The sequence below is a fragment of the Vanellus vanellus genome (genome assembly GCF_965231255.1).
Source record: "Vanellus vanellus genome assembly, chromosome: 3".
Taxonomy (NCBI): Eukaryota; Metazoa; Chordata; class Aves; order Charadriiformes; family Charadriidae; genus Vanellus; species Vanellus vanellus.
This window is the reverse complement of record NC_138907.1, coordinates 24,985,723-25,011,514: the sequence shown is the minus strand read 5'-3', so window position 1 is coordinate 25,011,514 and position 25,792 is coordinate 24,985,723. Positions and strand designations below refer to the sequence as shown.

At 38.7% G+C, this 25,792-nt stretch overlaps 1 protein-coding gene across 1 annotated transcript in view; it reads right to left on the bottom strand.

The window, feature by feature from the left end:
- Window positions 1-25,792, bottom strand: part of USH2A (usherin) — a gene marked incomplete at its 3' end in the record, with an annotated part of 409,152 nt that overhangs the window by 230,461 nt on the left and 152,899 nt on the right. The window contains exons 26-30 of the mRNA XM_082480510.1: window positions 20,492-20,765; window positions 17,285-17,488; window positions 17,072-17,152; window positions 14,622-14,807; window positions 533-646 (exon numbers count right to left, since the gene is read on the bottom strand). Coding sequence (XP_082336636.1) covers window positions 533-646; window positions 14,622-14,807; window positions 17,072-17,152; window positions 17,285-17,488; window positions 20,492-20,765 — 859 coding nt within the window. The remainder of the gene's footprint in view (window positions 1-532; window positions 647-14,621; window positions 14,808-17,071; window positions 17,153-17,284; window positions 17,489-20,491; window positions 20,766-25,792) is intronic.

Here is a 25,792-nt window from a genome sequence, read left to right as displayed (position 1 = left end):
GTGTTTAGAAAAGAAAGGGAAAATCTGAGAAGTGATTAATAAATAACTCAATCGGCATTTGAAGGTTTCTTCACACTGAAATAATTGTTGCCTATTGCTGGTGTTTAGCAGTTAAAAGAAACCATGGAAATCAACCGTTTGATTCTCAATTTCATACTGTGCCATACAATCAATTCTTTTTAGTCAGACTGTCTCTAGATTTACTTCTGAGCCATAGTAAAATGAGGAAGCTTTCATTAATCTTTCAGATGCTTCATATTAATGACAAGGCTCTTGCATGAACAATGTAACAGCAATTAAAAAGCCCATTAATCTGCATTACAGCTATTAAAGATGCATGTCATTAAAGGGTATGGAGTTTGATTCATTTTCGCACCCCCCCAAAAAATGGAGCAATTATGGTCTGGCAATGCACTTTGTCATCAAATTAGGTTGGGGTTTTCCAGCAAATGGCTTTGCAGCATTTAGCTCTTCTCCTGTTTTATTATTCATGACTGAAATGTGGAAGTCAAGACCTTTGAAATTACTTTACCTTCTTGTGGAGTGGAGATGTTCAATGCATGCAAGCTCTCAGTACAGCCAGCCAAAGTGCAAGCAGTTAGGGTTACAGCATAGTTTGTGAAGGGATGCAAGCCTGTCAATACGCCTGCAACAGAAGTAAGCAAGGTGTTAGGCATGTACAGTGAACAGTCAGGTTGCACACATACACAGACAGGAGTGAAAAAAGTTTTCTGTTACAGGCTTTTATTGTTACAGGTGGAAAAGAGAAATGATTTTAAGGTTTTGTTCCTATTATGCCATGACTTAAATTTTGCAAAATAAGTTAAAAGGAAATGGTATTTCATTTCATTCTTAATACTAATGATGCAGCTAAGTTTCTTTAGTTATGCTCACTATAACAGATACTACAAGATTGAGGTGTATATTTTAATATAACAATGACAATAAAGGAGTTTTTTTCTTAGTCCCTGCCTCACAAAGTTTTTTCAGTTATTCATTTTGTTTTTCCAAGGAATTTTCACTGTCTCCCAGAACAAATTTTTTTTAATGCTTCCTCTCCAATATTGCCCCTATTCATCCATAAACTGAAATCTCTTTTTTGTATGAAACGTCCCACTTGGGTTCCATTATTTCAGTGGCAGCATATAGACCATATATTTGCTATAATACTACAATATCATAAGTCAGGTGACACATTACCCAAGGGTTTACAAGAAAGAAAAGACCTGTAATCTTATGCTTTTTCAGGCCTTGCTTATGTTAGTAGAGAGAAGTTGCTAGATTCCCACATATTGATCAGCTACTTATCATAGCAAATGCAACAAATCACTGCTTACCACTTTCGGTAGTTACACAGTATTTTGAACTGCATTATACAGAAGGACTAGATGGAAAAAAATGTGGTTTATAGTCTTTTTCAGAAACATCAGCAGTTCCCATTTCAAGGTAGGTCCGATATTAAAGTAATATGGAATGAAAATGCAGAAGTAATTAAAAGAAGGCCAATTCATGTCAAGCTTTATTTCAAACTGTGTTCTCACCTTGGCTCTCACAGCTTTTAGTAAAATCAATGGGGTGTTTCATTAGAAAAAAAAATATATAGCAAACTAATTTTGCAACTGTCTGACACCAGATTTTGGAAAGCAGCTTCAAAACCAGCAGTACCTTAGAGAACCACAATTCTTGGCCAAAGTTACCATAGTATAAGAAGACTGCAAACCCCCTCGGCATTACGTGTACACAAACAGGTAGAAGAAATTAATCCTTATTATTACTTCTCATTGAGTTACTACATAGAATGCAGCATAACTTTGGATTTCATTAAAAAATGTCCTTTTTTCCCCCCACTTAAATCCTTTAAACCCACAAAAAGGCCCTGGAGAATTTGATGATGAAAGCTAACAGTTACAGCATAAATATATTATTTTCTGAGTGGGACAATCAAAGTAAGTCTGTAAATGTTTATATTGTGTTTACCAATAGATGTGTTCACATGGAAGATATGAGATTAGCTTTCACTGAATTAGTAATGTTTGTGTCTTTCCTTATAATTACTCAAAAAACTTCAAAAGTTGGCATTGCAATGATCTTTCTATTTGAATTCTCTGAGGTCCAGTTCCACTCATACACACAAAGAGATATTCATAAGTAATCACATTCACTTCAGAGTAGTGTTAAACTAAAACCAGTTGATGAGAATCCTCTCTCTCTCCACTTAGTTTTGATTTTGCAAATCCCCAGCTAACAGTGGAAAGCTGTCCTGCCATCTTACTATCTAATCTAAATGCAACAAGAAAGAAAAAGAACATTGTGTCAGCTACCATCCAAGCAAACATGCCTGTAATCTTCCTGTGATGGAAGACAAATATTTTTAAGAGCATTGAAAAAGCAGAAAACATGAAATAATGATGTTTTAAAACATTACTATCCCTGTAAGGCAGGAATATTGGAATCTAGGGTAAATTCCTCAGCACAGAAATTTCAGTAAAAAAAAAATATATCTTTTTTTGCGTAATACTTACTATAAAGCGCTTATTTCCAGATCATAGACGGTTAAACATGGTACATATAAAAGGTACTATTGGAATTACCTTCAGCAAATAAATACATGCAGACATCAAATCCTCTGTGACATTTGCAAGTTCTCGGTTAAGAGGAGCATGGTATAGTGTATATGCCACCTCTCTATTCACTCTGCTGTGCTTTAGGAAGCAATTTAGTTTTATTTGTACATTTAGCACTTGTAGCGTTCTTTTCTTATGAAGCAGTGAATTAATGCTCCTTGCATTTCCTGATGGAAGACATTCTGTGGGGTCACCAATGGCTTCAGGCACTGAGAGCTGCAGTAGCACATACCCAGAAAGATGCCTGTAGCTGTAGAAGTTTTGGTCTGGGCTGTTTGGTTTACTTTTCACAAAGTAAAAAGGTTTCATATAAAGCACCTGCAGCGCAACAGAGTGTACATTGCATAGGCAGGCTTGTGAAGGGCAATAAGAATTTGAAAAAAAAAACAAGCAAATAAACCCTTTTGCAACAAGAGGTTTATGTTAAAAAAAATTATCCAGCAAAGGCAGCAACTTAAAAAATAATTTGTTCATTTCCTAATTAATGTTTTTCCTTCACGTGTACTCTTGCTCTATTTCCTTTCGACAAAGAAACAGATGTGCTGCATAGGTAGGCAATAGCAAGCGCACAGATTTTATTTACATACTTCAGCAAACTACTTTTTTCTCAGCTGCCAACCTATCTGTTTGGCCAGCATCCACTGTAATCTGTTCTCCTTCATTATGTTAATCTGTGGGCGGAAAGATTTCTGTCATCTTCAAATCGCTTGTACAGCAATGGTAAACACCTTGGCCTGTCTGTAATTGGACAGGTGTCTGCATTGGTGTCACCCGGCTTTTAATTCAATTAAAGAACTGGCTGCTCTGCTCTCATTACCTACTCATTTCCTCTGCACTTTTAGTCAGTCAGTGAAATTTACACTCAGTGCCTGACTACCTTAGAGTACAAAGTCAGCAGTCCCATAGCAAAGATCATCACTGATACATGTGCATTAATTTATAGCACAGCAAAATAAATACCAAAACAAAAACCAGCCCATGATCCAATGAGGCTGGCTGGCAGCTTTAAAAAACTTTCCCTAACTCCTCAATTATCACACTCTCAGATGGGAATCTCTTGTCTATACCCAATAATTGCTGATACGATAAGGGTCCATTAGGCTTTCCAAGACAGGATGCTAACAAAGCAAAATTTGGCCACAAACACACTTGCATGTTTTCTATTATTATTCACAGGAGAGAGGTAGACAAATTGTCACTTTCATCAGGAGACAGAATTAGAGGCACCATCAATATTTAAGAAGAGGGTCAGCCTCCCACATTTGGGATACAAGTCCCATTCATTCAGCCTGCTGCTACAGAGCAGCTGAACCCATCTAGACTTAAAATTTACATCATAGACTACATTCCAAGCCTTAAAATCCACATGGGGAATCGGAGATGATAAATCATTCTAACACACCACTCCTATCTGCCCACTCAAAGAACCTTTGGAAATAAATTAAAGTTCTAACACAGACATTTTGACACAGTGACCCCATGAAACTGAATAATGTCATTTGTTAAATATGAATGTAAAGTTAACAGTCTAAAGGAGTGATCTGGAATCACATCTAGAACATTAAGCCCACTTTATATGCAAAACTAGTATTTAATTTTCTATACTTTTATTTAAATGATCTTTAATTATTTGCAATATTTAAACTTGAAGTTTAGAGTTGTGTCAGAGAGAAAACACTAGGTTCGTTCTTGCAGGTAAGGGATAAAAATATTGACATGGACAGTAGAAGAGGGTCAACAATGAATTTATGGTAAAATGGATGCATGGACTAGTCAGAGTTAGCTGCATCTTTATATCCACTCCATTCATCATTCTAATGCATACAGTATATAAGAAGATTAAATATACAGCTTCTTCCCTTCACTTCTCCATAAAACAGACTTTTCTTTGGTTCAATATATCAAAAAGGGAGGTCTTCTATATTTGGGTAGCTCAGCCAGATTCCACAGTATTCTGGCAGATTTTCAATGGAAAAGTACTTCTCATCAAGGAAAATAATGGTTTTACCACTAAGGTATGAGGGCTAATATTCTGTTCACAAACACTGAAAAACAGATTCAAAGGCAATGATAATATTTCAGTAATTTCCTCATCCAGTTAAAAGACTTTTATGAAAACTGCTGCTTCACTGCTCCAATCTGCCAGCCTGCTTTTTCAGAAAATTGCTTCAAAACACCACACCAGGTCTTCAGAGACGAAGACACACTTGCTTATGGCAACTTATAGAGCTTGTACTCTGCATAATGAATTGGTTAAACAAATATAAATTGAAGTGAGCTTTTTGAAATACACTTATTGAAGGAGCATTCCCATAAAAACAAAACTAAACCCACTCACCCATGCACACAACTCACAAAAAAAAAAGCTGTTTAATCTTACAGATGTAACACAAATACTGAAGTTCCTCACTTCCACACACACACAAAAAATGCACTCAGCTAAGACAGTGGAAGAAGAAAATTTTGCAAGGCTAGTTCATTTTTTTTTTTTTTTTAAACAGGTAAATTTAGCTAATTTTAATGATAGCAAGGCACTACTTTCATATGCAGCCTGAAAACTCGGCTCTGAATATTAAGATTCCCAAAGTCAACCACAGAGCTTACCCACACAAATTCCATTTGTTTCACAAGCTAAGTGTATTTTTTGCCAAAGGGACTTTTCCTTGCCAGATTTTTTTCATTGTTTCCTCCCTAACACTCTACTTCATAAGGACCTATTTTGAAATACACATATTGCAACTGAAACAACACTTGACCTTATAGATTTACCTTAATTCTTGTTTAAGCTCTTTAAAATAAAATTACCAAATCTCTCCTCCCCAGACCTAAAGACTGTTTAGCCCACTTGAATGCCTGAGGTCGTACAGCATCTGTCTAACAAAGTCACTTGTATGTCGAGATGCATCATTGCCACACTGCACTTAATCACAGTCCACTGACCAGAAAAGGAAGTCCTCAACTGACTGTGTTTTTGACAGATTGTAGCAAAAACTGTTTAAGTATGTGAGTCTTCTACATACGCATTTCTGGACTGAAAGCCTGTGCACATCAATCTGTTGCATACATCTGCATTTTTAAAAAAATCTTCTACCATAAGTATAGTATGACTTATAACATTTTGAAGAATTATTGAACAAGAGGGCACCTGTTCCAACTTTTTGGCTTATAAGAACAAAAAAAAAAGGGTTACTTTGGTTACTGGATTTCTGTGGCTTGGAAGACATTTTTCCCAACAGAAAAACTTCATAACCAACCATACACAAGCTCCACTGGCCTTGAAGATGAAATTCAGGTTGCAGTGGTTCAAGGAAGCCTGTTATCTTCCCCATAACATGGCAACTCTTTAGTTGCTTTAATTTGCAGAAAACCGTAGCCCATCATTCCAATTTTGCACCAGGAGTTAATTAACCACAGAGAGTATTGGTTCTGTAATATCTATCACTATGTTACTCTTGATCCTTCCAGATAACTTTCTCATTGTTCATTTTGTACAGCATGATTAATTTTAAAAGTTTGTAGAGAGAAAAAGACACTGTTAACTTTTTTGCAAACTTTTTTGACTATGTCTATAAAAAGATTATTAATAATCCTTTCTGTCCTCACAAACATTAAGAAGTTGATTTCTTTTTATTAATAAAAGTATTGGTATGTAGCTAAGAGTTGATATAATTTTGATAAAATGTTTGGGTTTATTTAATCAGACAATTTACATTTCATATGAATAAATTTATACAGCAGCATCGGACTGTAAACAAGATTCGTTTAGGTCTAAACTCAATCAAGTTAGAACCTTAATATTGCAGAATATTAATATCATTTATGTTTTTAAATGCATATATTGAAAAATATGCTGCTGGTGTGCTAAAGCCAGCTAATGAAAGGAGATACGAACCCACATTCTGCCCATCTGATTTAGAGTGATTAGGAGCTCAAGCACTACCTGATAACTCAAAGAAACCTAAAGAGCATAGACAGATCTATCAGCTGCCCTACATTGCAGTAGCTGCCTCAGTCAAACAGGGATCTGAGCAGGGGCTGAGGTGCAGCTTCTGGCATACTCCTGCAGCTCCTCCCACCGAGAGAAGTGTGCGTACGTGTGGATGAGAGAGATGGAGAGACCTAATCTCCTTAAGAGACCCACAGGAACAAGACAGGCCAACAGCTCCACTGCAGCCCTAATCATTACCTGGGTCTCAGTACATGATGCCCCTTCATGTGGGAAGGATGCATACAGCCTTCCACACCTCACACACAGTGGCATGGCACTGTAAAGCGCACACTGCTGTTCTTCTGGCTAAGGGAAATATTTAGATGTTTTCTGTCATCTACCTGTGCTTCCAACCAAAGGTTACTTCTACAAAATGACGATTAAGAGAAAGAATTTACCTGAAAATTACAACCATCCTCGTATTTAAGTGTGGTTCAAGCACCTGATGAAGCAGCTCTTGAAAACCTTATTTTCAATACAAAGTTTCAGCTTTTGTTACTTTAAACATTCTGTTGCATTTTAGTTGCAAGTAAATATAAGCTACATATACCAAACCCAGCTAGTGTGTTGTGACTCTATCTTCAGAAAGGGTGTTAGAACATCAGAAATTTGTCCCGACTTGGAGTATGGATTTGGGAGTCCTCCTAGTGCTCTGACCCTCTACATATTTACATGAGTTGGTTTGCAATTCTTTTCTTTGGATTTACAAAACTCTCATTAACTGCAACATAGCATAGCAGTGGTTTGAATGCAAAACATTTGTACAAACCAAGAGCCCTCAAGTAATTTCAAGTGCATGAAAGTAATATTCATGTAATTCATTAGTAGTTTAATGTGGCAAACTACCTGGCTGTGGTAAATCGCTTGCATGCCCCATGTAGATCAAAGTACCCCAAGGAAAATAGCAATTTTAAGAGCCACCACAGACAGCAAACTCAGTCTCACCCCGTCTGTGCAGGCACTCCCCGGCCTGCAAGGTGGCCATCCTCGGCTCCCAGCCTGTGGGGAGCAGCTGGCCCCCACTGTTGCTCCAGGCCCTGTGGGGCCCCAAGCGAGCAGTACTGTGGGGCCTGGCCCTAGGGCTGCCCCATGGCTCCCAAGCCCCACTGGAGGTGATGGTCAGGGCACAGAGGCTGGTCTCAGTGCCGCAGGCTGCTTTGGCAGCACTGGCTCGGGCCCGGCAGGACTCTCCCAGAGAGGGAGAACCTCTCAGCCAGGAGCATTTCTCTGAGCAGGGGTGTTTGCCAGCCAGGCAGTGAGCTTGCCCCGGCCCTGTGGCCCCGCCAGCGAGCCCGGGCCTATCAGTCACTGGCAGGAGGTCCCATCTCCTCTTCTGAGAGACTCCCTAGCTAGAGCGCTTTCAAAGCCAAGGCACAGCCGAGCCACTCTGATTAACCATATTAAATCATTAAATTAACTTTTCCTGAGATATTCATCTGCCGAGCATAAAAGACTAAAAGGTGAAAAGTAATTATAAACACGTGTCAAGGGAAGGAGGGAACATTCAGGGCATTCAGAGGGGAAGCCGTCAACAACAATTTTCTCATTATCACGTGTGCAGCCCCAACTTCAGCACTTGGCAACAACACAGGCAGGATGAACAGCAAAACCCACAAAAATTAATAGAAGAGTCTTGTAATAGGAATACCAAACATTTGCAAATTCTTTTGTAGGATATTTTATTTAAACATCATTTGCAGCTTTTCCTAGCCTTCTTCATTGCCCATAATTGGGAGCTGGTAAAATTTAGAGGCTTGTGGATCTCCTCAATTCTACAATGAGAGCAATCTGAATTGTAAAATGTTTTTCTCATATCTGCCTTACAAGAGAAGCATCAGAGGATTGTGATTAAAGGCACAAAAATCCGGTTAGAGGCAAGACAGCTGTGGTGTACCCCAGGGTTGATACCAGGGCCAATACTGTTGAACATCTTAATTAATGACCTTGATGATGGGGGAAGTGTGCACACTCAGCAAGTTTGTAGATGATACAAAAGGGCCACTAAGATGATAAAGGGCATGTCTCTTATGAGGAGAGGCTGAGAGAGCCGGGACTGATCAGCCCAGAAAAGAAAATCACAGAATCATAGAATGGTTTAGGTTGGAAGGGACCTTGAAGATCATCAAGTTCCAACACCCCTGCCATAGACAGGGACATCTCCCACTAGACTCGGCTGCTCAAGGTCCCATCCAACCTGGCCTTTAACACCTCCAGGAATGGGGCACCCACAACTTCTCTGGGCAACTTGTGTCAGTGCCTCACCACCCTCACAGTAAAGAATTTCTTCCAAATATCTAATCTAAATCTATTGTCTTTCAGTTTAAAACCAGTTCCCCTTGTCCTATCGCTATACTCCCTGAAAAAGAGTCCCCCTCCAGCTTGCCTGTAGGTCCCCTTTAAGTACTGGAAGGCTGCTATAAGGTCTCCCCCAAAGCCTTCTCTGCTCCAGGCTGAACGATCCCAACTCTCTCAGCCTCTCTTCATAGGAGAGGTGCTCCAGCCCTCCGATCATCTTTGTGGCCCTCCTCTGGACCCACTCCAACAGGTCCAGGTCTTTCTTATGTTGCGGGATGCACAGCTGGACACAGTACTCCAGGTGTGGTCTCACCAGAGCAGAGGGGAAGAATCCCCTCCCACGACCTGCTGGCCATGCTTCTTTTGATGCAGCCCAGGATGCGGTTGGCTTTCTGGTCTGCAAGTGCACATTGCCAGCTCATGTTGAGCTTCTCATCAACCACCACCCCAAGTCCTTCTCCTCGGGGCTGCTCTCAATCCATTCTCCACTCAGCTTGTATTTCTGCATGGGATTGACCCGACCCAGGTGCAGGACCTTACACTTGGCCTTCTTAAAATTCATGAGGTTCACAGAGGCCCACCTCTCAAGCCTCTCCAGGTCCCTCTGGATGGCATCCTTTCCCTCCAGCGTGTCAGCTGCACCAAAGCTTGGTGTGGTCGGCAAACTTGCTGAGGGTGCACTCAGTCCCACTGTCCATGTCGCCAAACATGGCATTACAAACATCGTTAAACAGCACTGGTTCCAATACTGACCCCTGAGGAACGCCACTCATCACTGCTCTCCACTTGGACATGGAGCTGTTGACAGCAACTCTAAATGCAGCCATCCAGTCAGTTGTTTATCCACTGAGTAGCCCATCAGTCAAATCCATGTCTCTCCAATTTAAAGACATGGGGGAGGCTGTTCCCCACTCTCACGCGGGACAGTGTCAAATGCTTTGCACAAGTCCAGGTAGACGACATCAGTTGCTCTTGCCTTATCTACCAATGCTGTAACTCTATCATAGAAGGCCACCAAATTTTTCAGACACAATTTGCCCTTAGTGAAGCCATGTTGGCTGTCAACAATCACCTCCTTATTTTCTGTGTGCCTTAGCATGGTTTCCAGGAGGATCTGCTCCATAATCTTGCCAGGCACAGAGGTAAGACTGACCGGCCTGTAGTTCCCCAGGTCTTCCTTTTTTTCCCTTTTTAAAAATGGAAGTTTTGTTTCCCCATTTCCAGTCAGCAGGAACTTCACTAGACTGCCACAGCTTCTCAAATATGATGGGTCGTGGCTTAGCAACTCTATCCGCCAGTTCCCTCAGGACCTGAAGATGAATCTCATTGGGTCCCACGGACTTGTGCACCTTCAGGTTCCTCAGCTGGTCTCAGATCTGGTCTTCTCCTACAGTGGCTTGGTTCCTCATTCTCCCATTCCCTGCCTTTGCCTTCTGTGACTTGGGCAGTGTGTTTAGAGTACTTGCCAGGGAAGACCGAGGCAAAAAAGTCGTTGAGTACCTCAGCCTTGTCCTTATCCCGGGTGACCAGGTCTTCCATGTCCTTCCAGAGAGGGCCCACATTTTCCCTAGTCTTCCTTTTGTCACCGACATACCTGTAAAAGCTTTTAGTGTTGCCCTTGACGTCTCTGACCAGATTTAACTCTATCTGAGCTTTAGCTTTCCTTAACCTGATCCCTGGCTGCTCAGACAATTTCTCTGTATTCCTCACAGGCTACCTGTCCTTGCTCCCACCCTCTGTAGGCTTCCCTTTTCTGTTTGACTTTCTCCAGGAGCTCCTCCTGTTTATGTTTACCCATGCAGGCCTCCTGGCATTTTTGCTCCACTTCCTCTTTGTTGGGATGCATTGCTCCTGAGCTTGGAGGAGATGATCCTTGACTATTAGCCAGCTTTCTTGAGCCCCTCTTCCCTCCAGGGCTTTATCCCATGGTACTCTACACCAAGCAGATCCCCGAGAAGGCTCAGGGTTCATTCTATCAATATGTATAAATAGCTGGTGGAGGGAACACAGAAGAAGGAGCCGGACTATTCTCAGTAGTGGTCAGTGAAAGGACAAGAGTCAGTGGGCACAAACTGAAATACATGAAAATCCACCAGAACACCAGAAACCACTTTTTTACTGTGAGGGTGGCCAAACACTGGAACAGGCTTCCCAGAGAGGAATATTTCCACCTGTGGAGATATTTAAACCTAGATTCAACATGGTCCTCGGCAACCTGCTCCAGCTGACCTTGCTTGAGCTCAGGGGATGGACTACATGATCTCAAGAGGTCCCTTCCAACTCCAGCGATCCTGTGATTCTGTGATATTCTGGATTCCAAATGTAAGTAGAAGCAAAAGCTGCTCACAAACCACACTGAAGCAGTGTGTCCTAAAGCTTCTTTGGTTTATTTAAGTACTAATTCTAATTTATATTCCAAATTTTGACGGCTGAATAGCAACAACATGCAGAATGCGCATTGGAATACAGAGTAAAGCAATCCAGCCTTTATGAAAAAAATTCTTTGATTTGATGATCCTGTACTTCCTTTATTACTCTGCTGAGTGAGACTGACTGTATCCAAAGTGTATCAATGTTATTACATGGCTTTTTGAAGGCAAAATGGGCTAGCACATTATTCCTTGAACCCCCAAAGTGTGCACTCTAACTTTATACTCTTATCCTAGAATACAGATTGTGAACACCGTGCTGAAATACACTATCTTATCCAATAAACTCCTGGTTCAACAGTTAGAACCTCACATTAAGGATTTAAATCCGCTAAATATTCCTTTCTTGGATGAAAATTAAAAAACAGTTTGACATTTTGAAGATCACGAGGGTCAGATTTTGAAGAATTTTGGTTCCTGAGGAGTCAGAAATAGGCGTTTTAGACTGTGGGATTATGTTCATTTAAAAACCTACTTTACCTTTAATATTTAGCTCAGCTTTTCTTCTTCTTGAAAAGGCTATAAGAGGTTCTTCTGAATTTGACACACACAGGACAGCCTTCTGGGAAACAGGTAATGCTATTAATAATTTTTTGTTACTGTGCTTTAGTTATGACTCAGGACCCCACTGCACAGAACAGATCATGGTAATTGTTCAAAAGAATTTACATAAGTAAACAGAAACCAGAACACAACAGATGGGTATAAAATAGTGCAAGGAAAAAATAAGGTAAAGGGGGTTGTCAGTGCCCTCAGATGTATTTGCAAGCAGCAGATTAAGTGGTGCCTAGGCTAAATAGCGAATAAAAATTTGAAGGAGGGAGTGGAAAAATACCAGAGTTGCTTCATCAGTGATCCCACTGAAAGCTGTAGTGCTTTCCTCTCTCCTGTTGCATTAGCAAGCCTGGCTGTTGGGGTTACTGTTACTGTAGCATCTTCTCATGGAATTCAACAAAGGAATTTCTAAAGAAGTTTCCCTGAAATTAGGGGAAAAAAATAAGCAAGATTCCCCTTCTCAGCAAACTCAAAGGAAAAGTAAGCAAAGAGAGCATGTTCTGGTGGGGTTCTGTATTAATGTTAACTTTTGATTAACCAGGAAAGATGATTCAGCAGGGAAAGCCGCACCTTTTCTTAGGAGTCTCACAGTTGTGGGTAACCATTTCTCAATGACCATAGACTAATCCATCTGTGTAGGCTTCACTGAAATCAGCAGGCTGAAGGTAAAATCATTTCAAGATCAGTGATTTAATTTTTCACTTGTCTCAGCTCTGACCTCATGATAGGGACACGAATTACTTATTTCATCCAATGCCAAAATTGGAAAACACGTAACTAAACTATTGGGCAGCAGTTCTAAATAACAAAAGGAATCCCTCCTTCCACACACAACTGAATTGGAAAACTTACTGCCATGGCAAGTTACAGAAGCCAAAATCATAAATGTATTAAAAAAAGAAAGACAATTCTACCACAGACCTTTAACTATGATGGTCCAGATGCAACTTTCAGCTCAGGAACTCCACAAACTACCAGCTGAATTTGTAATAACAGGAAGACTCGCTCTATGCTTAGCACATTTCTTACATTTTCTTCCTAAGCATCTACAATCTGACATTTTCAGAGAGGTAAATGTTTGAATATAGCCATTCTTAAGTTCTTAGGGTCATTTTGTTTTGCAGTATTCAACAGCTATCTGCTATAATAGACTAAAGAAGCAGGATCCATTTACTATCTCTACTTAATATAAAGGAATGTCTTATTCTTCTACCTCCTGAAAGCTGCATGCAGATAACCTCTTACCTGTCCAGCCTGGTGTAGACTTTTTCATAACACTGACAGGTAATCATGGCACAACGTCAACAAATTTAAACAAAATTTTCATTCTATCAGCTGTGAATAAGCTATCTAATCCATTTGCTTCTAATATGGTCTTTAATTTCTACTAATACAATCTGTATTGCTTTATAGCATAGATAAAGAGTATTCAAACCAACAAATTCATCAAAGAAATCACAGAAAGCCCATGAAGTTTTGGTATTGTAAGCACATTACTCACAAATAGTCAAGAGATTTAAAACCGAAGAAAATAAAATATGTGCATGTTTGCTTTTGAAAATGTAGACATGCATTACGGCAGAAAAACAACACAAAACATACATACATATTTATAAACATATACATACACACATATGCAAATACACTAAACAGATATTACCGGGGCTTCAGGAAAGAGGCAATAATATACTGGCTGAGGTTTAAGGAACTTCGTAGGACTGTTATATTGCCCAAAGCTGAGCCAAACCAAAGCATCAGCTTTGAGCATTATGTCATTACCACTTTTTCAATTGTTATGAATATGTAATTAATTTTAGCGAGTACATAAACAAATCTATTGGTCACAGTTTGTTACAATGAAAGTAAGACTTTGTACTATTGACCCATTTAGTCATAACTAATTCAGACTGTTGTCGGTAATGTGCATCCTTCCCAAGGCTTTTTGTTAACAGAGAGCAGACAGACAGATCCACGCTATCCTGAAAGGAAGAGAGGTCCCAAAATGTTCTTTGTGTAGCAGAGAGTTCAGTGTTTCTTCCTAAAAACATCTGCCTCATCTGGGTAAAAAGACCTGGACTCCGGAAAACATCGCAAGTGCAGTGGTTCCTATACCTCCTGTTCACAACTCACAGCTCAACAGTGATCAAAACCCATAAAGCCAAGGCCCCAAGTTCCTTCATTCCACACTAACCTACCTCCACATCCCAGTGGTACTAAGCAAAGCACCTAATTAACATTAATGTATGCTAGTTCCCACCAAAACTAGTTAGGTTTGTATGATCAACATTAGGCAAGTACATCTAGTGCTTTCATACATCAGGCCAAATAGTATCTTATTGGACCCACATGTAGAGTTCATTTAGGTGAACTGGATGTAACAATAGGGGAGAAAAAAAAAAAAACACCACACCACGCATGTACTAAGCAAAACCAAACAAATGAGCCAAAACAAAAACAACCCAAAAACGTTCTCCCCCAAAGCATCAATAGGTTGGGAAGGAATACCTTAAATAAACCTGTTTTTTAGTATTTGAGTTGTATCTTAATTTTTACTCTTTGCAGTACATCGCTATGTATGTGGATGCTGACACCAAATACTACCCTTCCAAACATTATATATGCTGTGTATACACAGAAATAGACAAGTAATACTTTATAGCTCAACAAAAGGAGGTGTAAGCATCCCGTGTTATTAGATGTGTCTAAAAAATGGTACTTAACAACATTTACCTGTGAGCATACTAGTGTCAGCAAGCTCAGCACTAGTGATGGGTACATTGGGACCATCCTCTTCATATGCTTTCAAAATGTACTTCTCAATTACACCTATGACCCCAGCAGGTTTGTCCCAGGTGACCTCAATGCTGTAACCATTTATACTGTGAACTCTTGAGGGAGTTGGCACATTTTGTGGAACTGTAGAAGGATAAAATAGAAAATAGAGAAAATGGCAGTTCTAAGGAGACTATTGCCCCTATTCTTCACTTTTAATGGCTGCAGTAAATCAGACTCAACCATTAGCATAAATACAATTTATTAGAGTTGTAACTTTTCAGCATTGATTTAATATGACTGCACATCTTGAGCTATTCAGTTTAAGCTATATTTCAAAACCATCAAAACTCCATCTACATAACATTCCTTCTTGTCTTGTTGCAATTTTCCAAAAACATTTAATGTATCAAACATATTTAAGCATCACTCACAAAGAGAAGAGGTGGATTGTATGTAGCTAACAAGTTCAGGCAATATAATCATACAACTGAATGAAGCAAGACAGTATTGCAACAGAGAAGGGTTTGATATTTATCTGTTGGATATCTAAGCCACAGAATGCCACAACTATGAAACATTTCTAAAAATGTGCATTTTCATTTAAAAAACTACTTCAAAAAATTTAAGCTCTTCCATTTATTTTTGTATTTTCTCAACACTGTACAACTGCCTAAAGGCAAAGCAGAGATTTGTAAGGCCTTTTCACAAAATCCTTTGCTTCTGATCATTCCATATTATAAAAAGAAAGAGGGAAAAAAAGGAAAATTAAGATGTTTAAAAGAAGCTAAGCTCATATATGCATACAGTTGCTAATAAAAAAAAAAACCAACATCCCATTTCCCATAACCTTTAACTATTTATTAGATATTACTATACCAAGTAAAGGTCTGGCCAGTAACAACTTCATCACAGATGACTGCACAAGGGATGCAGAGGAAAGGCCCAAGGAACACTATGGCAGGATGATGGATGACGAGTTTGCTGTAAATGCATGTGGACTCCCTAGCCCTACTGATGATCATTCGCTTTTCTCACCATCAAATAACCTCTTTTTTTGTAATTTTATTGTTTAGCTTCACTAAATATGAATGCAGATTTGGTTTTTTACAAGAAGTGTACCAGAATGCAAAGTATAAAAATACATGGAAGTTGTGATTCTTGTGTAAAGAAAGAACGTGACACTCTAGGAGAGCTTCACTTACTACACTAATATATTGATTTTATTAGTTCTGAAGTGTATCACAGGGCAAGGTAAGGTACTGTATAGCAGATGGTCTTCTCATAAGGGACATAACAAAACCAACTCAAAAATAATTAAATAGCGCAATTATTCTCCAACCCCGGGGACCACGTAGCTGCTCAATGCTGTGGTCAGCTTGCAAACATAAATTTATGGTAAACCTTACAGTCATGAGACAGCTGATATGAAAATGTGCATGTATTTTCTCTCTTCTGGGTGGTATGCAAAATAACGAAGGTAAGTTGTAGAAGAATGCATTTGCAAGTCCAATATTTACTCAAGTATTGTATCATTTTTTAAGATCATACATCAAATATCTTGCATCAAAAGAATTCTCTGCATTGATGGAATGCAATTAGGCTTGAATTTACAGAAGAGGGAAAGTTGGTAAATAAAACATGCAGAACTGTAAATCTTCAAAAACTTGCTGTCTCAATAAAGTTTGCAAAAACACTGAACAGAAAAGAAAAGGTCCTTTAAATTATCTTCAATAAAATGTAAGAAAAATTTATCTTTAAGGTTCAGCAGGTATTATGTTCCTACTTTGAAACCCTCTCCACAAGCCCCATGCTGCTATTCTGTTAAATATTACCACATTTTCACACCCAATCTATGGGTTACTTGTTAAAAGAATCCTCATTTAGCTGCACTGAGCAGCATACCCATGTGCAGGTAACAAAGAAAAACTTTCACAAGACCTTCTACTCCCCAACAACTACATGGCCTCCTATCTTCCACAGCTTGTGCCTGCTATCCCAGTGTCTCTTTCTCTACACTGATTTTGTATCGCTAAGTTATACACATGAAAATACACAGATCTACTTACTGCAGCAGACTCAGGTAGTGCGAGTTTAGATGTGTGCGTATGAACATACCTAGATGCACGGCTGCTCTTAGTCAATGCACTTCAATGCTTTCACGTTCTTTGCTCTCACACAATTACATAATCTAATATACATTTTGAAAAGACCTTCAATTATGTGTGGAAAATACTTGCCTGAACAGTTTATCGCTGATGACCTATTCAAAGCATTAAGCAGTTTTGCTCCATTAGAAACACTGGGCAACTTATGCTACTCAAAATTGTTGTGGCGGGATTTTCTCCAACCTGACATTAGTTAGCTAATGAAAAATGGGAATAAGTAAACCTTAAAATTATATTTACCTGATTCTCTTGTACGAACACGGGTCCATGCACTAGATACTGATCCTCCTTCATTTGAGGCAACCACCCTATAAAGGTATTCTTCAAAGAACACAGAGAAGGATAGAGGAGGAAAAAAAAAAAAAAAGCAAAAAACGAACACTGAACAGGGTAATACACTAATAAAGAACAAAATAAAAATGATGTATTTCATTTAAGGAACCAATGTGTTACCTGTAAATGGTTGTAGACCACTCTCATAAACACTCTGCTCTTTTCCTCGGTATACTAGGATGGAGTCATTTCCCCTGCAGTTAACAGCACTGTCAGTTGATAGGCATCCGTCCAGATTGACTCTGACAGCACTGCTGGACACAGATGCCAAGTTAACGACAGCACCTCGTGTAAATTTAACATCCTTCATGCAACCACCGAAACCTAGCAAACAGTAAGGGATTAGGATCACATAAAGAGTTTCAGTCATTAATTAAGAATCACTTTCGTTCCTTTCAATTCTATATTTTCAGCATTAAAGACTGTTATGTGAATATGCTGACCTCCAACATGACATTCTGTCTCCCTCTTCAAGATACTAAGCCAGTACAAATGCTGGGTGCTAGTGCTGAGTTCCTGCCTTACTGAACTCTACTTTCATTGTTATCAATTCCATCCCATGAGGAAATAGTTTTCTGTTTTCTCTTCTGTCACTTCTCTCTTTAAAATTATTACCATAAAAGCGATTCTGAACTTGAAAACCAGCTCTCTACTGCTTGCGAATATTTTGTTAATATACGCACTTTCTCAAACTGAGAAGAATGTCTAGATTGAAAACATAATTAACTTCAGGAGATCATGGAGGTATACCAGTTTATCCTAATGGGGATATAACTGGTATGTTGTTTACAAACATACTCTAGAAACATAACCCCAAACTGTTAATTTATGAGAAAAAAAATAATTAGTCTCCTCTTATATTTATCTCTTTATATACATATATATTTCTCTGCGTGTGTAACATTCCTATCAACATTACAAATATGTTAAATTAGTTACTTGCAGTAAAAACACCACAAAAAAAAAAATCAGGATGCAGTTTTTAAAATTTCTATGGCTTAATTTACAAAGGAAATTAATAAATTGATACAAAATAGTTCTCAGCTTTGAGTAAAGTACAGTGATTGATGTTTAACGTAAACCCAAAGTAAACAGCAACCAAACTGAAGACTTCAATTCATTGAAGAATTAACTTTGTAAATTAAAATTCAACCTCTCACAGAACAATGCTCTTTTTTAGCTTTGTATTTATATCTTACACACTTTTATTGCCTTTATTAGTGTAAGATGACAGATCAGAGTAGTATTTGTATTTATCCACCCAATCTGAGAATCGAGTATCCATGCATAGTTCATGCAAAAAAAAAAAAAAAAAAAAAGGAGCATTGAAGGTGGACATCCATTTTGAATCATCCATCATCCTCTACAACACCTTCTCTCTCCACAACACTAGGAATTTGGACAAACTACTCCTTGAAATGAATACATCCTAATTTAAGCTCAACTTTGCTACACAGCAATCTGCTCGGTTGCTTAGGCGGTCTGTGGCAGAGGAAAGAATTAATCCCAGTCTGCATGGTCATTTTAATCATGAGACAAAATGAACAGTTGCTTAATTTGCGATGAGACGCATGCTGTATTACCTATTTTAATACATTATTTTTAGTATCTTTTTAGCTGCACTTATCACTATTTGGAGATTTCTGACTGACGTCGGCCTAGTAATCTTCTTGACTCTCAGGTAGCTGCAGAATAAGTAATGACAGTACAAATTTTCACAAACATTCCTGCCAGCTCCCCTCCATCTTGACCTCTCACGAGGGCATGTGATGGGTCACAAAAAGGCCCTCAGACTCTAGCTGAGATTTCTTAAAATAAAGTTGCAACTGACATGGAGGTGGGGTGGGAGAATGATATTTATCCCTTATTTGCTGTGAGTAAAAAGATACTCCTTTATTGAAAATTAACAACCAAGAAACCATTAATTGAGAAAACCTTCTGTAAATATTTATTAAACCAGGAAGGTCTCCATATTTTATTATCATACCATTACATCATTCTAGTCCTAAATAAAAGTACGTTTTTAAGCTGTAGAGCTTAATCTTGTCCATCTAAATCTACATTTAGGACCACACAAGAATGTTTTTATCTTCAGATGCTCTGAATATACATTCACAGCCACCATCTTATTTTGCAGCATGCTGAGGAGGCTCAGTGAAAAAAAGTAATGTTTATTGATGTGCCTCAATATGCATTTCAGACCTTCACTTTAGATGTTATTTTGCCCTAGATTCTTTGTTCACAGATCTCTTGCTGCAGGAGTTGCAAATGCATCCAGTCACGAGGCTATACTATCTGCTACGAGGCAACACTGACAGGGTATGACTGGCTAGCTCTTTCAGGCCATAAATATTATGCACACAGAACCTGGAGAATGTTATGATATATGTGATACCCACAGCTGGAAGAATACTTAAAACAATATTTTTGAGCTATCTGTAAATGGCAGTGCACGGATTTGATTCAAACTATTCTATAAATGTGAAATCTCAAGGCTTCAATGGAGCTCTGCAGAGACTCCCCACTAATCACTTACTGACTGCTACCTATGTGCCCACAGCATCTGAAAAATACACCATGACTGATGGCTTCATAAGTGATGAAAAAACAGACCCAAACTGTAAACAGAGCTAGTTTAATAGACACTTTTTGACTACTTTTCATGCAGCAGATCCTTTTGTGGATGCCAGTAGTATCAGGCTGTAATTAACTCTTTTCTCTTTTCCCTAGAAATTTGACCTGTGATGGCTAAAAACATGACCATCTCTCCTCCTCCTGATAACACAGAAATCATGGTAATGTAGCCAAAATCCAAATTCACAGTTTTATGCTTACTTAATTTTTAGACCAGAATCAGTATCGTCTAAAAAAAAAAGACAAATAAGCTCCTAACAATTCTTCCTTGTGGCAGCATCCACCCTCAATACAGTGATTTAAGCTATGTTTCCTGTCTTCCACTGGTTTTGTATTCTAGATCTGCAAGTGACACAAATTGATCAAGTGAAACAAGTTTATCTGAACTGACTTTCTCTGATGAAGATTTGAGATCTTATGGTTGGGCATCTCAGATTACCATTTGCTACTCTACAGTTCCTCTCCTATGAGCTAGATTGCTTCAGATATCACTGGGTTGGAAGAATTTTTATAGACTTACAAAAGGATTGGGTCTAAGAAAAGGTAGATGGGTAGGGATAACCCGTAGTTAAAGCAACAGTGGGTGGGAGGAAAAAATTGTGTTACGTATTCATGAATTTAAACTATCAGCAGAAGAATGCATGCATGACACCAGTTTTTGAAAAACATATGTTCTTATTGGCATCATCTTACCTTGTTCTAACCCCAGTTCTTTATAAAAATTCTGAATCTCAGGTGGGATTCCTCCTACATAGACCGGTGAGTTTACTTTCAGCTGCTGAACATGGGGTTCAAGTGTCTGCTCTCTCAGTTCATTCATACTTGCTGAAACTACAGAGCCCTCCTTGTTCACAGTGACTTCATTCCACTTTCCATCACAGTAAGATAGTCCTAACCAGAGATCCACTTGTGTAAAGACAATGCCAGTCTTCAAAAAGATGTTTAATATTCCGCTTTTCAGTTCAATCTATGTATTTTAAAAAAGAAGAAGGATTTTGGAAAAGACATCATATACACAGCAACAACAGGAAGTTATTTTAAAAAAAATAATCAAGGGAGTCAATGAACAAGATCAATGAACAATCTTTATCAATTTTTATCTTCAGGATAGCAGAAATTACAATAAAATTGCTTACACAAAACATGCTAAGTACAGCGTATCAGTTAATTCAGAACGTAGGAAAATATATTGTGATTTTTTGACAACTGTCTTTGCCAGTAATGTAACTAAGTAAAAAGAAAAGACAATGAACCAGGACTCTTTTGCTTTTTTTGAGAATGAGAAAACAGTATTTTATCTATCAATTCATTTTTTAGAAGAATGTAACAAGATAATAAGGAAATGAAATGTCAGATCTGATTAAGGTCTTTTTAATTGGCTGGTGAACTCAATTTCAAATTTTTCCAGCATACATTGTTTCTATACTTCATCCTTATTCTCTAAATCTTGTAAGAAAATAATTGTTTTTGTATGTCCTTTTAGAGATTAATGTGCCAATTCTCTAATAGAAATCTATTTTGCTTAAATTTTCACTGCAGAAGTTTCCAAATGTTTTATTGCAAGATTCTTTATCTTAACTGAAAGGAACACAAGGGGGCTGAGCCTGTAAATTGGCAGGTATAGAGTACTAAACACTGAGATGAAGAACCTAAAGAAAGATATGGATACGTTCACAAAAAAGGCATTTGTTTCCATGCCGAAACCTTATTAAGTGAAATAAAAACTACGGATTTAATAAAAATGTTTATCACCAGTAATGACAAGCTGACATATTTAGATTACTGATAATATTAATATTGCAGCATTTGTAACTGGATTGTATTTCTTTAACAGGGACCCCAAACGATGAAAGAACTCAGTACTTGAGATGTCACGGGCAATACGGGTCCTGTTCCAGAGTGCACACTGACTGCTTGCTCATGAGACGGAGAGATTTTGTTCTTTGGGACCACAACTTCTTAGATTTCTATGAGTTCATAGCCCTTTACAGCTAAGGACTCTACAGTACAAATGAAGGACAGATGATGGCACCAATGCTGATGAGCATAGCTTGAAAAAGTAGTCCATTGGACAAGTCACCATTTTTCTTCACTGATGAAAATTAATACAGAGTACACTGTACTGGTGTGAAGAAGAAAGTGCTTCTGCTGCATGACTACAGCAGTATGCCACCAACTCTGCCAAACTTGGAAGCTACAGAGCAGACATGGTGTTTGACTTAAGGTCACTACTCGGCACACCCTCTTCCAATTTATTCATCTTAGCATAGTCTTAAAGCAGGCAGGGAATGATGCTTGTTCTTTTTATGATGACCTGGACTGACATTTAGAATGCCCAAGTGCAGCTAGAGATAAAGAACCACTGTTCACTTTGAACTGTTTTGCATGATGAAGATAAAAAAAGCGAAGTCCTGCATACATCCAGCATTTATAGGTCCTTCTCTCTGGTAGTAAGCATAGGTTCAGAAAAAGAGATCAATTGTTTGCTTTGGATAAAATTCTGGGACCACTTAAAAAATGTTCATTGTTAATTTGTCATTGGAAAATATATTATAACATTAAACCATAAATGCACAAAGATCATCTTATTCTTCTGCCAGACATGTAAGTTGCCATCTCTCAAAAGTACGAGACAATTTAACATCATCATAAAAGCCTAACTCTAAACCTGAGTAGGTTCACAGTTTAATGGTTAAAAGCATACTTGCTTTTTAGTATTTGAGATACAAGTATTAAGAACCACTGCACAATTTTATTATTACTGTTGTCTTTGCACACAATTCCTATTTTGATGTACCTGAGCATGCAAGGCTGGAATTAGGAAAGCCAAAGCTCAGTTTGAATCTGGGAGATGACGTGAGGGTCAAGAAGAGCTTCCACAGGCACACAGGCAGGTTCAACAAGCAGCTGGTTACTAGTGGCATCTCAGAGACTGATACAGGGACTGATTGTGATAAAAATGTTATCAATGACCTGGGCAATAAGATGGAGCGGACTCTCAACAAGTTTGAAGTTGATACCAAAGGGTGAATGCCACTGGTGTTCTAAACATAGAAAGCAGTTTTGAAGAAAAAGACTGAGGGGCAAGATGGATTACGAATTGAACACTGCTCAGCAATGTACCCTTGAAATGATGAAGGGCACCCGTGCGCTGGGCTGTATTAGAAATAAGGTAGGCAGTGGGTCTAAGGAGATGATTCTTCCCCTCTATTCCTCACGTGGAAGACCACATCTGGACTACTGTATTCAGTTGTGGACGCTCCAGTATGAGAAAAATATTGGCACACTGGAGTGAATTCAGTGGAGGAGTACCAAGTTGGTCAGGGGTTGAAGTACCTAATGTATGAACTGAGGCTGAGAGAACAGGGTTTGTCTTAAGACTAAACAGAAGAGAACTTAACTGCTCAATTACCTTATAGGAGGATATACAGAAGACAGACCCAGACTCTTCTCAGAGGTGCATAGTGAAAGAACCAGCAGCAAAAGACGAATTGTTACAAAAGAAATTACAGTTAGATATCAGGATTTTATTTTATTTTTCTATAATGAGGATGGTCAAAGATTGGAACAGGCTGTAGAATTTGAGAAGCTATGGACTGTCCATCTGTACAGAGATGTACAGTACTTAAACAGAAAATGCCTGGAGCAACCTGATAAAACTCAAGTTGGTCCTACATTTAGTCAAGATTTGGAATAAAATATTTCAAAAGATCCCTTCAACCTAAATTATTTTGTGCTTCTGTATTTTCCTTCTCTGCAGGGACCAGTCAGTCCCCACCTCACCCAATCTGCTTATAAACATATGATTTTGAAGATGAAAGGATTATCTGAGAAACAAAACTCAGCATAGGGGCTGCATTGGAGGCTGATGGACACTTTGTTAAACCTGCCATCCAAAATGGTCCCAACCAATGTTGAGCTACAAGACTGATTATAGCTTCATCTCCTTTGAACGAGGAAGTCATCCTGAGATTCAGGGACACCAGCAGAGACAAACAAGAGACTTCCAAGAACTTGGCAATGACAGTAAGTTTGTGAGCCCTTTGAAAGAAAAAGTATGTGGTGTTGATCTTGAACTGGGCTTTCCAGTTCAAAATCAATAAGGTTAAAGAGATGTTCTGTACTGGTACCAGCCCTCTTTGTCCAGCCCAAACACAGACCCTTCAATAGTCTCCTCAGAATCAGTCAGTCTTCAATGGAAACAGAATAGAAATCTCTTCTTCAGATCAGACCAAGAGAAATCACTGGTGACAAATAGGTGTATCACCTTCATGAGTCCCACATGAGTACCAGCCACTTCTTTGCTAATGAAAAGATTTTGACTTTGAGTCCCCAAAACACTTATTTCACAGCCCTCCTTAGCTCCATCACAGATAACACTTTCATCTCAGACACGGGTTATTTTACTTCATGCAGCTACTTAAGTGCAATTCTTTTGAAAAAGTTCCTACAGGACTTCTTTCTTACTTTGCTGCTTTGCAGAAGTAAGTCAGCTCTTGAATTCAACATTAACTTCATCAGCTACAGTGTCTTGGGAGCTGGTGCCACTGTCGCATATAAGATCTGCAGCGCTCAGGCTTTCTCTGCTGTTGAAGTGGTCAGCATCAAAATCAGTAATGCAAACTCTACCAGCAGTCACAGTGCCTTTGCCCAATCACAAACTCATGAGGAAATACATGCCAGTCAGAGCTAGTGATTCGTAATAGTTTATCTGGTCACAGTTTGCTCATAATTATTGTGCCTGGATCCAAAGAGAATCAGATTGACCTCTCTAGCTTGAGTTAATTCTCACAGCATGGAAGTCATGGAAGAAGTGACCTTTACACAGAGCACCTTTCCAGGACATAATTTTGTCTTGAGCAGAAGACAAGACAGAGTCTTTGGCCATTTGGTAGCAGGCCAGCCATGTGTCTAGTTTAGTCGTTCCAAAACTATAAAGCTAATAAGAGAGCTGTGACCTATGCAAAAGGAAGGGTCAGGGCATACCATCTTGCGTTGACACTCAGGATAAGTGGTATAGCCTATAATCTGTTTTGCAATGCACATGTCTCCTGACCAAAGATCCTAACAAAGACATCGCAGCTCATGCGCAACATGGTACACACCTCATTTTCACTTTCTATTAACCTTTTTTTGTGAGCTCAAGTGTACGGAAAAACCTTCTGTCATCATTATGTATGTGCAGAACACAAAGTTGCAAGGGTTGGAAAAGCATGCATATATTCATCCTCTCTCAAATTCCTCACCTTAAGGCGGTGGAGACATTTAGGTCAGGAGTAAAGTGAGATTAAAAAAAAAAAATTATTTGACTTAGGAAAAATGCTAAGAAAAATAACTAATCACAGTTTTAAGTGCTAAAAATAATGTAAAGATAATACTGCCAAAAATCTGGAAGTATGAGTAGAGAAGGAAGGTGTTTTGTCTAACTACTTCATGTTTTTGACTGCACTTTCAATTTAGTAAGTACCCTTCTCCCTTTACAGTCAGAAGCTGTCTCTATTTGTTAGTTCTTCACAGAGCAAGAGGAAGGAAACAAGGATCACAAACCACAAGAATCTCCAGAAGAATCCAAGCCCTGTGTTTGTCCCTGTGAATACTGTTCATGTAAATAGTGCTCCTATACTGTGAATTACACACATGCAAGTCTTTCTAGGGTGGGACAGTAGTGTCTGTACAGCATCTTATGCTATTAGCTTATGATCTTGGTTGTTATTTGAGGGCAAAACTAAGTTAGTAACACGTAATTAGCAAGATTTTTTATTGGAACTCAGTTTTTGGACTAAGGCTGCTTGAAAAAGAGGATGCAATCGCTTCTAGCAGAATTCAAAATCCAGGAAAAAAAGTGATCTGCTGCGAAACTCAGTAATATAAAAAGTGAAAACTAAGTTATAGTTGACCTGAAAAGCAGAAAAATATATTTATACATTTTAGGTCAGAAGTTTAAAAGAAAAGGCACATTAGATATAAGGCCATGCAATAAAACAGGCTGTGACA